Raw genomic sequence first — 16,938 nt, 5'->3', positions numbered from 1 at the left:
AAGCACCTAGAACCCAGGAAATCACTGCACCTGTCACCTGGGTTCCCCATCTGGGTGACTACTGAAACACTGACCTGACTGAGATTAAAGTTGTAGGGCCCAAACCAGGACTTACAGTAGACTGAGGTTAAAGTTGTAGGGCCCAAACCAGGACATAGTAGACTGAGGTTAAAGTTGTAGGGCCCAAAGCAGGACACAGTAGACTGAGGTTAAAGTTGTAGGGCCCAAACCGGACACAGTAGACTGAGGTTAAAGTTGTAGGGCCCAAACCAGGACACAGTAGACTGAGGTTAAAGTTGTAGGGCCCAAACCAGGACACAGTAGACTGAGGTTAAAGTTGTAGGGCCCAAACCAGGACACAGTAGACTGAGGTTAAAGTTGTAGGGCCCAAACCAGGACACAGTAGACTGAGGTTAAAGTTGTAGGGCCCAAACCAGGACACAGTAGACTGAGGTTAAAGTTGTAGGGCCCAAACCAGGACACAGTAGACTGAGGTTAAAGTTGTAGGGCCCAAACCAGGACTTACAGTAGACAGGTTAAAGTTGTAGGGCCCAAACCAGGACACAGTATAAACACAGAATAAACTACACTACCTGACCATCTGACAACACAGAATAGACTACACTACCTGACCATCTGACAACACAGAATAGACTACACTACCTGATAATCTGACAACACAGAATAGACTACACTACCTGACCATCTGACAACACAGAATAAACTACACTACCTGACCATCTGACAACACAGAAAATACTAAACTACCTGATAATCTGACAACACATAATAGACTACACTACCTGACTATCTGACAACACAGAATAGACTACACTACCTGACAACACAGAACAGACTACACTACCTGATAATCTGACAACACAGAATAGACTACACTACCTGACAACACAGAATAGACTACACTACCTGACAACACAGAATAGACTACACTACCTGACAACACAGAATAGACTACACTACCTGACAACACAGAATAGACTACACTACCTGACCATCTGACGACTGTATATGACACATCACATTATTGTTATGGCAGCCTTATGTAGTAACTGTTCAGAGTTTCCAGATTTCTATGAAATAGGACCTTTAATTAATTACAATATGAGGGAAACAGTAATGAAGTATGTTTTTTTTAACAGTCATTTAAAATATAAACGCGAGCAGACCACTGTTTAGCATAATGAACCAACATAACATCGTGTTCTATGAGGAAATAGCAAACGGTCTGTTTGAGATAAGTTTGAGTTGGGGTTTTTGAAGTGTTTTTTTCTCCAATTTATGCTTTGGCCACAATTACAACTATAGAATGAGTCAACAACATTATTTAGTTGTGAGTTAACAGAATATTTAAGTGAGATTTCCACTGGACAGTTACTTTAATGACAGAAGACTTGTGACATGTTACCATTGGCTCCATCTCTCCTTCCCATTACGCCATCCATCCTTCTCAATCTCCGCCCTTGCGTCTTCTCTTTAGACGAGTGACCGACGTCACGCTAAAAGGTATATGTGTGCCACAGCCACGTACAGTATGGGAGCATTAGGCGGACGAGTGGGCAGCAACGCCACGGACAAAGTGCTTTTCCTCATCACCGTCTCTGAGCAAATAAAGCTGAGAGATAGCGAGAACTCTGCAACTCTCCATCAGTGGAGCTGAAGCCCAGGCTGGCCTGTCCCCTCTGTTCTGTCTCCAGTCCAGTCCTGGGGAGGGAGGGAAGGAGGGAGGGAAGGAGGAAGGGAAGGAGGGAGGGAAGGAGGGAGGGAAGGAGGGAGGGACTGACACACTGTGTAGGATATACATTCTGAAGTGATCACCAGCACAGGGGAGTATCAATTAGACACTACTTGGTAGATCTACATGTTTATAGGCACAATCTGGAAGATATAATGCTGTTCACTGGTAATTACTAACAATGATTTATACCCATTGATCCTTGAAGAATTACAATTAATGTCTCATAATGGGAATGTCTTGGTGTTGTGAATTTCCTGTCCTGTCAGTCATGTAATTAGAGATGAGAGCTGGGAATGTCAGACAGAATATTGATTAGTACTGACTGACTGACTGAGAACCAGAGGTTAATCTGTTGTTGATAAACATCCATGGATTGGAAATTTCCCATCTGGCACCACAACGCTATTTTATTCATGCATTTGTTGATAAACATCCAGCAGACGTAAACAAACAAACAACAGACAAGGATATTGGTTTTTAACCAGTTTTAATTAACCCTGATTACAGCTTAATTACAAGTTTGAAAAATAAACACAAAAGAATAAAAGAGAAATGTAATGTTACATCATGGTATTAAATCTCATCTCTCTGAGTGTTATATAACCGCATAGAGGGGGGAGAGGAGAGAGGGGAGGGAGAAAGAGACCTTTACACAGTAAAACAATACAAATCTTTTAATCTTTTAAATGAAACAATCCCCAAATGAAAAAATATACAAGAGCAAGAGAGAAAGTAACATTGTAAAATAGAAATGACAATACATGACAAGAGATAATCATACGAATGCCGCTCCACCCTCCCTCCCCAATAAAATCCTCCCCCTGCCAAACTCTTCTGTCGCCATAACAACCCCTCTCAGAATTAATTACACTTTTAGTTTATATTACAAATGTTAAAACCACATGAAAGACTGAGGAGGGGGCGGGGAGCTGGTAGGGGGTCATAACAGAAGCATGGAGGAGAGGTCTACCTCACTATGACAGAGTGATGTACAGTTCACAACAATCCTAAAGCAGTAGTAACTCAACCATGGACTAATAATGATTAGGATGGGGAGGTAAGTAATCCAACCATAACAATAACAATAATAATAACAATAATAAACAGCAATATCGACATCAGAAAGGAAAAGAACATTGAGGGTATTTTTAAACTTGGCTAAAGAAATGTTACCCTTCTGCACTTTCTCTAGCCCTCTCCTGACTGCCGACTCAGACATGAGACCTGGGTATTCCCATCCCACACCATCCTGATAAAAGATCACACTGCAGTTAAGTCAGGTAGACAGACAATGCTGGCAATAGAGAGAAAGAGGGATGAAGAGTGAAACAGAGAAAAAAGAGAGCAAGCAGAATAATGCCCAGTCTGTTGCTTAGATATGACGAGTATATAAGGCAGCTGTCAGTTTCAATAGACACAGGGTGAGGTGGAGGTGAGGGAGGGGGACAGAGAGAGAGAGAGTGTGTGTGTGTGTGTGTGTGTGGTCACATATAACACCACCACCAGGATGGACAATAACAGCAGTCTGATGATTGTGACTTGCTCAGCCACACACCTGCCAGTCTGGAGGCCTGCCATCCCAGAGGCCCCTGCTAGAGTTCTTACTGGTTGGTCAAGTCTTTGATTGCCCTGAGCCAATCAGAGGGCCGTTTGGCCCAGTCTCCAGACCTCTAACGCTCCAGGATGTCAAAACATCAAAGCAGCAAAACAGTGCGGGCAGAATGTGTGGGAGGGGTTTGGAAATGGAAGTCTGTGTATGTGTTTGAAATAGTGGGCGGGGTATTCCTGGTGTAGTCTCACGTCATCTTTCCAGCCTCCACTGTTATCTGTACAGCAATCATTAACCTCAGCCTCCACCCCCACCAACCTGCTGGGAATATAGCCGGTCCAGTCACCATTAGTAAACTGTCCGCTTCAGATAACCAGCCTAACTGGGTGGAGCTGAGAAACGACAGGATTTCTCATCGACTAAAATCCCCAGGCCTGGCTAACCCTGAGCTCATTCACTCCCACTGGGGCCCAGAGGTGAGTTGTGAGGTCCATTAGTGAGGTGAGGTCCCCATAGAGGTGCACTATCAAGGTGAGACCAGCCCAGAGGGAGACTGGGGACAGGTGACGGTGGTCAGGCCTTCTACAAGCTGAGGGGGAGTAGCGGACCGTGATGGCAGATAGAATAGTCATGTTCAAATGACAACTGCTGCATATATTCACTACAATGCAGTTCTTTCATGATTCTCATTATTTTCATAATTTTGTCTGTCTATCCTGTGTTGTTTGTTGTCCCTTGGTCATAACCAAACATTTGTACTCCTACCCATCCCGTTGTCTCCTTCCCCTTATGAAGTTTACCCGCTGAGAAACAGGGTATTCTCTCCCCTCACCTACCAGAACGAATCACTTACAAAAACATCCTGAATCTGTCATTTCATTAAATGCTATGTTGTTTTAGTTTTTTATATCAGTTTGGAATTTCATATATAATATATACTGAGCAAAAATATAAAACGCAACATGCAACGATTTCAAAGATTTTACTGGGTTACATTTCATAGAAGGAAATCAGTCAATTTAAATAAATTTGGTCCTAATCTAGGGATTTCACATGACTGGGAATACAGATATTAATCTGTTGGTCACAGATACCTTAAAAAAAAGGTAGCATAGAGTTGTTCAGGCTGTTGATTGTGGCCTGTGGAATGTTGTCCCACTCTTCTTCAATGGCTGGGCGAAGTTGCTGGATCTTGGCGGGAACTGGAACACGCTGTCGAAGACGTTGATCCAGAGCATCCCAAACATGCTCAACACGTGACGTCTGGTGAGTATGCAGGCCATGGAAGAACTGGGACATTTTTAGCTTCCAGGAACTGTGTACAGATCCTTGCGAAATGGAGCAGTGCATTATGCTGAAACATGAGGTGATGGCGGCAGATGAATGGCACGACAATGGGCCTCAGGATCTCATCACGGTATCTCTGTGCATTCAAATTGCCATCAATAAAATTAAATTGTAATGATCATGCCGTTTAATCAGCTTCTTGATATGCCACACCTGTCAGCTGGATGGATTATCTTGGCAAAGGAGAAATGCTCACTAACAGGGATGTAAACAAATGTGTGCACAAAATGTTAGAGAAACAAGCTTTTTGTGTGTATGGAAAATGTATGGGTATCTTTTATTTCAGCTCATGTAACATGGGACCAACACTTTACATGTTGCGTTTATATTTTTGTTCAGTGTATAAATATATAGTTTATAAGAGTGTGCATATCTCAGTTGGACTTTCTCGTTTTATATATCTTTTTTTACTAAGACTCTTGTAAAGAGTTTAAAACACGCTATAAAACAAGGCATAGAGAGGCAGTGTGTGTGTGTGTGTGTGTGTGTGTGTGTGTGTGTGTGTGTGTGTGTGTGTGTGTGTGTGTGTGTGTGTGTGTGTTATATATATATATATATATATATATATGTGTGTGTGTGTATATATGTGTGTGTGTGTGTATATGTGTGTGTGTGTGTGTGTGTGTGGTGTGTGTCTACAAGTGTGCTTGCATATGCGGTGTTGTGTGTGTATTCTGCTGGTTTAGTTAACACTATTAGACTATGGTTGTTAGAACAGGAGTAAGGGGTTTGGGTGGAGCTGGTGAACTAGGATTCTGTGCAGGTGGCCCTGGCTTCTGCCCAGCCATGGGATAGACAAGGCTAAGCTAGGATAAGCTAAGCTAACAGTTAAAAGATACTGGACCCCTCAATCTCCTTTTCCATAGGAGAGCTCTCTCCCCCTCCCAATGGTCCCCTCGCTGTTCCTCTCTGTCATCTAACAACTGAGCCACTGCTCCCTCCCCCCTCCATTTATCCTCCCCCCTCTCCCTTCTCTCATTTAGATCATGATCTTTCAGGCATGGTCCACAAAAGAAAGGGAAGGAAGTAGGAGAGAGAGAAAAGATTACAGAAAGAGAGGAAAGTACAAAAGTGATGACAGAGGAGTGTTATAGAGAAATAACGTGTGTGTTGAATAGCAGTACCCTTCAGTAGCAGTCCAAGAGCAAAGCTTCCATGTCCCAAAGTCCTGTTCACTGTCCTTTTCACCAGCAGCTGGTGTGTGTGTGTCTGTGGCGTCCCTGAGTGCAGTGGCCAGTGTTGCCAGGAGGAGTCTTTGCCAGTTCACCACGACTAGGTCCCACAGCCCCCAATCGGCAGCCCAACTTTCCTGTGTGTCTGTTATGGGTAAGAACAGGGGGGATACTATTACACAAATAATAGAGAGAGTCGCACACTATGTATAAACTCCCGGTCACTTATTGGGTAAATCACCAACGTTTCGGCATCACTGTGCCTTCTTCAGGGTCATACTCTTACACCCATGCTTTCCTCCTCTCGGTCTTCTCTCTCTCTCTCTCTGTGTTTGATACAGGTACAGGCACTTGTAGAAGCCCCGTCTTCATCTCTATACAAAAATAAAATGGGAGAAATCTCATCCTCCATGTCTGCAGGGCTGGAAAGCCGGGGGGCTGGGCTGTCTGAGTTGGGGTCCCCTGAGGAGAAAGACTCTAACCCTAGAGGGGGGGCCATAAGGCAGGAAAGGTGAGGCAAAAGATGTGGGGCCGGAGATGTGGGGCAGGAGACGCGGGGCAGGAGACGCGGGGCAGGAGACGCAGGGCAGGAGACGCGGGGCAGTGCTGGGCTGGAGGCTGGATATGAGGCTGACGGTGGGCTGGACAGGAAACTGGCTTGGGGGTTCCATCCAGACACAAGCAGAGAGTAGCATCCCCTCTGGTTCTTCCCCTGGTTTAAGTCACTGAGTCTGGGTTTGCTTGGACCATAAGTCCCCTCTCCCCTCTTTTCTTCAACAGTCTCTGAGGGAGGGGTCTGGTTACAGTAGGAGGTAAGGGCTTTGGGCGGAGGGTGTGGACTATATCAGGGTTTGGAGTTTGATTAGACCCAGGTTTAGTTTGAGTTAGGAGAGAACTGTCTGTGTGTCAGAGTGGCAGGAGGACTACTGGAGTCATTTCCACTGTCCTAAACCACTCTGCTAGCATTAGTGTTTGTATGTATCCCTATGTGTGTGTGGATCAGCATCAGCAGTCCTTGTTCTCCAGTGACAGTTGGGCAGTGGCCTGGTGCAGGTCTTGGTTCACCCCCCTCTGAGCCAACGGGAGGGAACACTCATACCCCCCCAGGGGTGGGGGACTGGGGGCGCTGCCAGCCCCGTTCTCCTGCATCCCTCCATTCCTCTCTGTCTCTCTTTCCCTCTCCTTCTCCCCTCGTACTTTCTTGTCGTCCTGTTCTTCCATGGCCTCCATTCGTTGGTCTTCGCTCCAGCGCCGTTTGAAGCGCAGCTTGAGGGGAATGCACTTGGTCTGCCCCTGGGCGGGGGACTGGGGGGGGTTGTCGCCTGGCTCGGCCGGCTCACTCTTCAGGGTGGGAGGTCCGCGGTGGGGGTGGGAGGTGAAGAAGGGCAGCAGGCCTGGAGGAGGGGGCGCGGGGGCCTTGAAGACATCCTCATCCAGGTCCTCGTCGTGGGGGTGTGGGTGGGAGGAGGTCCCGTTGGGGTGGTGGGGGTGAGGCCGGGGGTGTCGGGGGGAGAAGAGGTCGTACTCGTCGCCCCGGTCGTCGGGGTCTTCATCGCTGATGTCAGTCACCTCCACCTCCTCTTCTGACTCAATGTCTGAGATGGGCTCCACCTACAGAGAGACAGAGTGTGTCGATATCACAGTCACAAACGTTTAACCAGCAGGATCTCAACACATACAGTCAAACAGTTGAAAGTGACTATGTCCCCTTGTGGGTCTCACCTTGATCTTGGGCAGCCCAGTGCTGTTGAGGGAGCCGGTGGAGGAGGAGTTGGAGATGAGTCCTGACCCGCCGGCTGAGCTCAGGTCACTGCCGAAGGACAGGGAGGACCCCAGACCGGAGGACGACAGGGACCCTGAGCCCGAGGACAGTGAGCTCTGCCTGGGGTGGTGGCCCTGGCTACCGTCCCTCTGCTTCCGGCCCAATGGAGGAGGCTGCAGCTTGAACTTGAAGGGCGAGAGGTGAGGTGGCTCCTCACCCAGGCGCAGTGGGTGGTGGATGGGGTGGGGGTGGGAATGGGCCGAGTGAGGGTGGGGGTGGGCTGAGTGCGGGTGGGGTAGGGCTGAGTGCGGGTGAGCTGAGTGAGGGTGAGGAGAGTGGGATTGGGACAGGGGTGATGGGTGTCGATGACTATTCAGACCTGAGCGTTCTCCTCTTTCTCTCTCTCCTCCTCCCCCCCTCTCTGCTCCCCCCCTCTCGCCCAGTTCTCTCTTGTCCTGGGCGAGGCGGTGTGGCTGGGGAATGATGACGTTGGGGTAGTGGAGGAAGGCTCTGGGGCTGAGGTGGTAGTTGTAGACACTCTGGTGGTGGGCCTGCAGGTAGCGCTTCATTTCCTCAGGGTTGAAGGAGAAGTGGGAGCCCAGCATGGGGGAGAGGGAGGGGGACGGGGTGTAGGGCAGGTGGGAGGAGGGCGTCAAGGACAGGGCTGGGGACAGAGGTGGGGCTAAGAGCCCTGCACCCCCAGGGCCAGGCAGGGGGGACACGGGGAAGGGGGACAGGTTGTCGGGGTGGACCCTGTGTCCCAGGGGGCCGCGGGAGCCTGGGTGGGCGTTGGGGTTTCCTGCTCCACCATACATCCTGAACAGAGACTCATGGGACAAACGGGGGTGGATCATACTCCTGTAACCTCCTCCCCCAGGACCTCCTCCTCCCCCAGGACCTCCTCCTCCCCCAGGACCTCCTCCTCCTCCTCCCCCTGGACCTCCTCCTCCTCCTCCCCCTGGACCTCCTCCTCCCCCCTGGACCTCCTCCTCCTCCTCCCCCTGGACCTCCTCCTCCTCCTCCCCCTGGACCTCCTCCTCCCCCTGGACCTCCTCCTCCTCCCCCACTCAGCCCTCTCTCTCCCCCCTCTCCTCCCCTCCTCCCCGTTGCCGTCCTCGATCTCAGAGTTGACGGAGGTCCCATCGCTGCAGTCGCTGACCGAGCCGCGCGCCATGCGCCGAGCCACGGCGCTGAACACGCCCCCTGGGCTACGCAGGTCCTCATTGGGCGAAAGCATGTCGGATGGCGTGGACGGTGGGAAGCGGAAATGAGTTCCGGCTGCGGAAGGCAATGGTGGAGCACTCTGAGGAACACCACTTCCTGTTAGAAGACAGGAGAGAGAGGGAAGTAATGATGAGGGGAGTAATATACACTCTGAGTAATGATATGGATTAGCACAGTGTTTAAGGATTTAGTGATGTCTGTGACACACACACACACACACACACACACAGTGAGCGGTACCTGTGGAACCCATGTCTATGAAAGGGTAGTTGACCAGGACCAGTTTGTTGAAGTTGAACTTGTAGGTGAACCTCTTCCCTTTGGTCTTGTGGAGGATTCTCTTGTTGTAGTAATACCTGGTGGGGAATCAGACCAACATGGGGTTACACACAGACCTTTAGGTCTCATTACTACCTGCAGCATGCTTCTCAATGTCACACAGTCATACAGGAACTCTTCAAAAGGGACCACACACAGGGAAATGGTTTCTTTTCAATAAACCCAGGTCTGTCATGTCCCTCCACACACAGCCAGTGAAAGGTCTTATTTACTAGTATTGTGTGACGTCCACTCAAAGCAGCCAGGAGAGATGTGTGTGTGTGTGTGTGTGTGTGTGTGTGTGTGTGTGTGTGTGTGTGTGTGTGTGTGTGTGTGTGAGAGAGAATCGGCATCTGACCAAATCAGAGGCACAGTAGTTAATTCAGGGCTTTACTAGACCAACTGGTCACACACTCCCCTGTCCCTCTGTTAGCCCAGCCCTAGTCCATCTCTTTATATACCATTCATCTACACCCACCAATAATCCCACTCCCCTGTCCCTCTGTTAGCCCAGCCCTAGTCCATCTCTTTATATACCATTCATCTACACCCACCAATAATCACACTCCCCTGTCCCTCTGTTAGCCCAGCCCTAGTCCATCTCTTTATATACCATTCATCTACACCCACCAATAATCCCACTCCCCTGTCCCTCTGTTAGCCCAGCCCTAGTCCATCTCTTTATATACCATTCATCTACACCCACCAATAATCCCACTCCCCTGTCCCTCTGTTAGCCCAGCCCTAGTCCATCTCTTTATATAACATTCATATACACCCACCAATAATCACACTCCCCTGTCCCTCTGTTAGCCCAGCCCTAGTCCATCTCTTTATATAACATTCATATACACCCACCAATAATACACCCATGCTTGATCTGTTTATGTAATGGCCATTCTCTCTCACTCTCCCATGGCGGGCGGCCGGGTGCCTGTAAGTCTCCATCCATAACCTTTGTCCTGTTATACAACATCTTTCCTTTTTCTTCTTCCATCTCACATCCCTTTATATAACCCCACAGCCCCTCACCAACCTGACACTGCTCTGACTAACCCCACAGCCCCTCACCAACCTGACACTGCTCTGACTAACCCCACAGCCCCTCACCAACCTGACACTGCTCTGACTAACCCCACAGCCCCTCACCAACCTGACACTGCTCTGACTAACCCCACAGCCCCTCACCAACCTAACACTGCTCTGACTAACCCCACAGCCCCTCACCAACCTGACACTGCTCTGACTAACCCCACAGCCCCCTCACCAACCTGACACTACTCTGACTAACCCCACAGCCCCTCACCAACCTGACACTGCTCTGACTAACCCCACAGCCCCTCACCAACCTAACACTGCTCTGACTAACCCCACAGCCCCTCACCAACCTGACACTGCTCTGACTAACCCCACAGCCCCTCACCAACCTAACACCGCTCTGACTAACCCCACAGCCCCTCACCAACCTGACCCTGCTCTGACTAACCCCACAGCCCCTCACCAACCTGACACCGCTCTGACTAACCCCACAGCCCCTCACCAACCTGACCCTGCTCTGACTAACCCCACAGCCCCTCACCAACCTGACACTGCTCTGACTAACCCCACAGCCTCTCACCAACCTGACACTGCTCTGACTAACCCCACAGCCCCTCACCAACCTAACACTGCTCTGACTAACCCCACAGCCCCTCACCAACCTAACACTGCTCTGACTAACCCCACAGCCCCTCACCAACCTAACACTGCTCTGACTAACCCCACACCAACCACCGCTCGCCCCCACACCAACCTAACACTGCTCTGACTAACCCCACAGCCCCTCACCAACCTCACACTGCTCTGACTAACCCCACAGCCCCTCACCAACCTAACCCTGCTCTGACTAACCCCACACCAACCTAACACTGCTCTGACTAACCCCACAGCCCCTCACCAACCTGACACTGCTCTGACTAACCCCACAGCCCCTCACCAACCTAACCCTGCTCTGACTAACCCCACAGCCCCTCACCAACCTAACCCTAATCTGACTAACCCCACAGCCCCTCACCAACCTAACACTGCTCTGACTAACACCACAGCCCCTCACCAACCTAACCCTGCTCTGACTAACCCCACACCAACCTAACACTGCTCTGACTAACCCCACAGCCCCTCACCAACCTGACACTGCTCTGACTAACCCCACAGCCCCTCACCAACCTAACCCTGCTCTGACTAACCCCACAGCCCCTCACCAACCTAACCCTGCTCTGACTAACCCCACAGCCTCTCACCAACCTAACACTGCTCTGACTAACCCCACAGCCCCTCACCAACCTAACACTGCTCCGACTAACCCCACAGCCCCTCACCAACCTGACACTGCTCTGACTAACCCCACAGCCCCTCACCAACCTGACGCCACTGACTAACCCCACAGCCCCTCACCAACCTAACACTGCTCTGACTAACCCCACAGCCCCTCACCAACCTAACCCTGCTCTGACTAACCCCACAGCCCCTCACCAACCTAACACCACTCTGACTAACCCCACAGCCCCTCACCAACCTAACACTGCTCTGACTAACCCCACAGCCCCTCACCAACCTAACACCACTCTGACTAACCCCACAGCCCCTCACCAACCTAACACTGCTCTGACTAACCCCACAGCCCCTCACCAACCTAACCCTGCTCTGACTAACCCCACAGCCCAACACCAACCTAACACTGCTCTGACTAACCCCACAGCCCCTCACCAACCTAACTCTGCTCTGACTAACCCCACAGCCCCTCACCAACCTGACACTGCTCTGACTAACCCCACAGCCCCTCACCAACCTAACACTGCTCTGACTAACCCCACAGCCCCTCACCAACCTAACACTGCTCTGACTAACCCCACAGCCCCTCACCAACCTAACACTGCTCTGACTAACCCCACAGCCCCTCACCAACCTAACCCTGCTCTGACTAACCCCACAGCCCCTCACCAACCTAACACTGCTCTGACTAACCCCACAGCCCCTCACCAACCTAACACTGCTCTGACTAACCCCACAGCCCCTCACCAACCTGACACTGCTCTGACTAACCCCACAACCCCTCACCAACCTAACACTGCTCTGACTAACCCCACAGCCCCTCACCAACCTAACACTGCTCTGACTAACCCCACAGCCCCTCACCAACCTAACACTGCTCTGACTAACCCCACAGCCCCTCACCAACCTGACACTGCTCTGACTAACCCCACAGCCCCTCAACAACCTAACACTGCTCTGACTAACCCCACAGCCCCTCACCAACCTAACACTGGTCTGACTAACCCCACAGCCTCTCACCAACCTGACACTGCTCTGACTAACCCCACAGCCCCTCACCAACCTAACACTGCTCTGACTAACCCCACAGCCCCTCACCAACCTAACACTGGTCTGACTAACCCCACAGCCCCTCACCAACCTAACACTGCTCTGACTAACCTCACAGCCCCTCACCAACCTAACACTGCTCTGACTAACCCCACAGCCTCTCACCAACCTGACACTGCTCTGACTAACCCCACAGCCCCTCACCAACCTAACACTGCTCTGACTAACCCCACAGCCCCTCACCAACCTAACCCTGCTCTGACTAACCCCACAGCCCCTCACCAACCTGACACCGCTCTGACTAACCCCACAGCCCCTCACAAACCTAACACCGCTCTGACTAACCCCACAGCCCCTCACCAACCTGACGCCACTGACTAACCCCACAGCCCCTCACCAACCTAACACTGCTCTGACTAACCCCACAGCCCCTCACCAACCTAACGCTGCTCTGACTAACCCCACAGCCCCTCACCAACCTAACACTGCTCTGACTAACCCCACAGCCCCTCACCAACCTAACGCCACTCTGACTAACCCCACAGCCCCTCACCAACCTAACACTGCTCTGACTAACCCCACAGCCCCTCACCAACCTGACACTGCTCTGACTAACCCCACAGCCCCTCACCAACCTGACACTGCTCTGACTAACCCCACAGCCCCTCACCAACCTAACCCTGCTCTGACTAACCCCACAGCCCCTCACCAACCTGACACCGCTCTGACTAACCCCACAGCCCCTCACAAACCTAACACCGCTCTGACTAACCCCACAGCCCCTCACCAACCTGACGCCACTGACTAACCCCACAGCCCCTCACCAACCTAACCCTGCTCTGACTAACCCCACAGCCCCTCACCAACCTAACACTGCTCTGACTAACCCCACAGCCCCTCACCAACCTAACACTGCTCTGACTAACCCCACAGCCCCTCACCAACCTAACCCTGCTCTGACTAACCCCACAGCCCCTCACCAACCTAACACCGCTCTGACTAACCCCACAGCCCCTCACCAACCTGACACTGCTCTGACTAACCCCACAGCCCCTCACCAACCTAACACTGCTCTGACTAACCCCACAGCCCCTCACCAACCTGACGCCACTCTGACTAACCCCACAGCCCCTCACCAACCTAACACTGCTCTGACTAACCCCACAGCCCCTCACCAACCTGACGCTGCTCTGACTAACCCCACAGCCCCTCACCAACCTGACACTGCTCTGACTAACCCCACAGCCCCTCACCAACCTGACGCCACTCTGACTAACCCCACAGCCCCTCACCAACCTAACACTGCTCTGACTAACCCCACAGCCCCTCACCAACCTGACACTGCTCTGACTAACCCCACAGCCCCTCACCAACCTAACACTGCTCTGACTAACCCCACAGCCCCTCACCAACCTAACACCGCTCTGACTAACCCCACAGCCCCTCACCAACCTAACACTGCTCTGACTAACCCCACAGCCCCTCACCAACCTGACACTGCTCTGACTAACCCCACAGCCCCTCACCAACCTGACACTGCTCTGACTAACCCCACAGCCCCTCACCAACCTAACACTGCTCTGACTAACCCCACAGCCCCTCACCAACCTAACACTGCTCTGACTAACCCCACAGCCCCTCACCAACCTAACCCTGCTCTGACTAACCCCACAGCCCCTCACCAACCTAACACTGCTCTGACTAACCCCACAGCCCCTCAACAACCTAACACTGCTCTGACTAACCCCACAGCCCCTCACCAACCTGACACTGCTCTGACTAACCCCACAGCCCCTCACCAACCTAACACCACTCTGACTAACCCCACAGCCCCTCCCCTCGCCAACCTAACGCCGCTCTGACTGACTGTGTGTGTGAGTGAGTGAATGTGTGTGTGCGAGAGAGTCTGTGTGTGTTTGAATGACAGAGAGAGAGGGAGAGTCATTGTGTGTGTGTGTGTGTGTGTGTGTGTGTGTGTGTGTGTGTGTGTGTGTGTGTGTGTGTGTGTGTGTGTGTGTGAGACAGAGAGAGAGGGAGAGTCAGTGTGTGACTGTGTGCCCTTGCTCTCTGGATCCCCTTCCAGTCAGTCCACTAAAGGGTGTGAAAGGATGGTTTTATAGCTGCTTAGGTCAGCATATAGAGGAGATGTGTAGTGGACTGACAGCTAGCTGTACTGTCTGTAGCTAGCGTGTTCAGAGGAGGAGAGGAGGGAGAGATAAGAGGTTAGGACTGCTGGTAATACAGTACGATTAGTGGTGTTCCAGTACTGGTGACTGACTGCATGGGTCTGGGACAGTCAGCCAGTCAGTCAGAGTAGCTGTTATTATCTACTACGGCTGTTATTTTACCTGGAGCCTCCCACTCTTATTATGCTAATGACAGACTTGTGGTGTCTGTGTATGGAGGCAGACTGTAGCTCTTTTACTGTCTCTCCCTCTCTCCTTCCTTCCCATCTCTCCCCTTCATCACACTGGATCTCTCTCTCTCTCTCTCTCTCTCTCTCTCTCTCTCTCTCTCTCTCTCTCTCTCTCTCTCTCTCTCTCTCTCTCTCTCTCTCTCTCTCTCTCTCTCTCTCTCTCTCTCTCTCTCTCTCTCTCTCTCTCTCTCTCTCTCTCTCTCTCTCTCTCTCTCTCTCTCTCTCTCTCTCTCTCTCTCTCTCTCTCTCTCTCTCCCTCCCTCCCTCCCTCCCTCCCTCCCTCCCTCCCTCCTCCCTCCCTCCATCCCTCCATCCATCCATCCATCCATCCATCACACTGGATCTGATTCTCTCTCCCCCCCTCCCTCTGTATCGCATTCCCTTCTTCCATCCTTCCCCTTTTAACATCTACCACCGGTTCACCCCTCTTCCCTCCCTCTTTCCCTGGGGGTGATGGAGACAGAGCGGGAGACAGGACAAGCCTGCTCTGTTGAAAACATTGTTAAGGTCAGGCAGTATGTCTCTCCATCTCTGACAGAGGAGAGACACATGGTCCTACACAACTCTACCCACTCTCTCAATCTCCTCCCCTCCCTCTCTTCATCCCTCTCTCATCACATAGTCAGAGTAAGGGAGCACTTTGAAGAGCATTTGAACTCACTTCAAAAGAGAAGAAAGATTCTTTGAGGGTTTGTGTTTAGCTGCCCCCCCCCCAACCCTGACACACTCCACACAAGGGTGCACACACACACACACACACACACACACACACACACACACACACACACACACACACACACACACACACACACACACACACACACACACCTAAAAACCTTTATCTGCTCATAATCAGATGTAACAATAACCATGTGGATTTAGACTTAGTGAGAGACTTCCAGGAAAATATGCAATGGGTTTATGGGTGCATTATTTGTTGTATGTGTGTGAGATTGTGTGTATACAGTATGTGTGTATACAGTATGTGTGTGAGATTGTGTGTATACAGTATGTGTGTGAGATTGCAGGACAGGGATTACACCCACGATTACAAATTACTAAACTGGCTGATCAGACAAAACAGAGAAGTAGACATACACCACAGAGAGAGAGAGGGGAATGGAGAGCGAGAGAGTGATGAGAGAGCATGAGAAGAGAGAAAGAAAGAAAGAGAGGAGAGGGAGAACAGAGGGATGGGTCATTTCCTGGAAAATGTAATCAAGACAGTGCTGTGGAATTCCCAGAGTTGATGGAGAGAGGAGAGAGGACAGAGGGATCAGATATGAGAGGAGGAGAGAGGACAGAGGGATCAGATATGAGAGGAGAAGAGAGGACAGAGGGATCAGATATGAGAGGAGAAGAGAGGACAGAGGGATCAGAGATGAGAGGAGAAGAGAGGACAGAGGGATCAGATATGAGAGGAGAAGAGAGGACAGAGGGATCAGAGATGAGAGGAGAAGAGAGGACAGAGGGATCAGATATGAGAGGAGGAGAGAGGACAGAGGGATCAGATATGAGAGGAGAAGAGAGGACAGAGGGATCAGATATGAGAGGAGGAGAGAGGACAGAGGGATCAGATATGAGAGGAGGAGAGATGACAGAGGGATCAGATATGAGAGGAGAAGAGAGGACAGAGGGATCAGATATGAGAGGAGGAGAGAGGACAGAGGGATCAGATATGAGAGGAGGAGAGAGGACAGAGGGATCAGATATGAGAGGAGGAGAGAGGACAGAGGGATCAGATATGAGAGGAGAAGAGAGGACAGAGGGATCAGATATGAGAGGAGAAGAGAGGACAGAGGGATCAGATATGAGAGGAGAAGAGAGGACAGAGGGATCAGATATGAGAGGAGAAGAGAGGACAGAGGGATCAGATATGAGAGGAGGAGAGAGGACAGAGGGATCAGATATGAGAGGAGAAGAGAGGACAGAGGGATCAGAGATGAGAGGAGAAGAGAGGACAGAGGGATCAGATATGAGAGGAGGAGAGAGGACAGAGGGATCAGATATGAGAGGAGGAGAGAGGACAGAGGG

The 16,938-nt window shown here is 51.1% G+C and overlaps 1 protein-coding gene across 1 annotated transcript in view; it reads right to left on the bottom strand.

Moving 5' to 3' along the window:
* Positions 1–6,526: 6,526 nt before the first annotated feature.
* erfl3 (Ets2 repressor factor like 3) overlaps positions 6,527–16,938 on the bottom strand; it is a 92,536-nt gene continuing 82,124 nt past the window's right edge. Inside the window, exons 3-6 of the mRNA XM_045700549.1 lie at positions 9,051–9,166; positions 8,676–8,906; positions 7,547–8,478; positions 6,527–7,435 (exon numbers count right to left, since the gene is read on the bottom strand). Of these exons, the coding sequence (XP_045556505.1) occupies positions 6,830–7,435; positions 7,547–8,478; positions 8,676–8,906; positions 9,051–9,166 (1,885 nt within the window). The 3' untranslated portion in view covers positions 6,527–6,829. The remainder of the gene's footprint in view (positions 7,436–7,546; positions 8,479–8,675; positions 8,907–9,050; positions 9,167–16,938) is intronic.

Source organism: Salmo salar, chromosome ssa02 (assembly GCF_905237065.1).
Source record: "Salmo salar chromosome ssa02, Ssal_v3.1, whole genome shotgun sequence".
Classification (NCBI taxonomy): Eukaryota; Metazoa; Chordata; class Actinopteri; order Salmoniformes; family Salmonidae; genus Salmo; species Salmo salar.
This window is presented reverse-complemented; position numbering and strand designations above follow the sequence as displayed.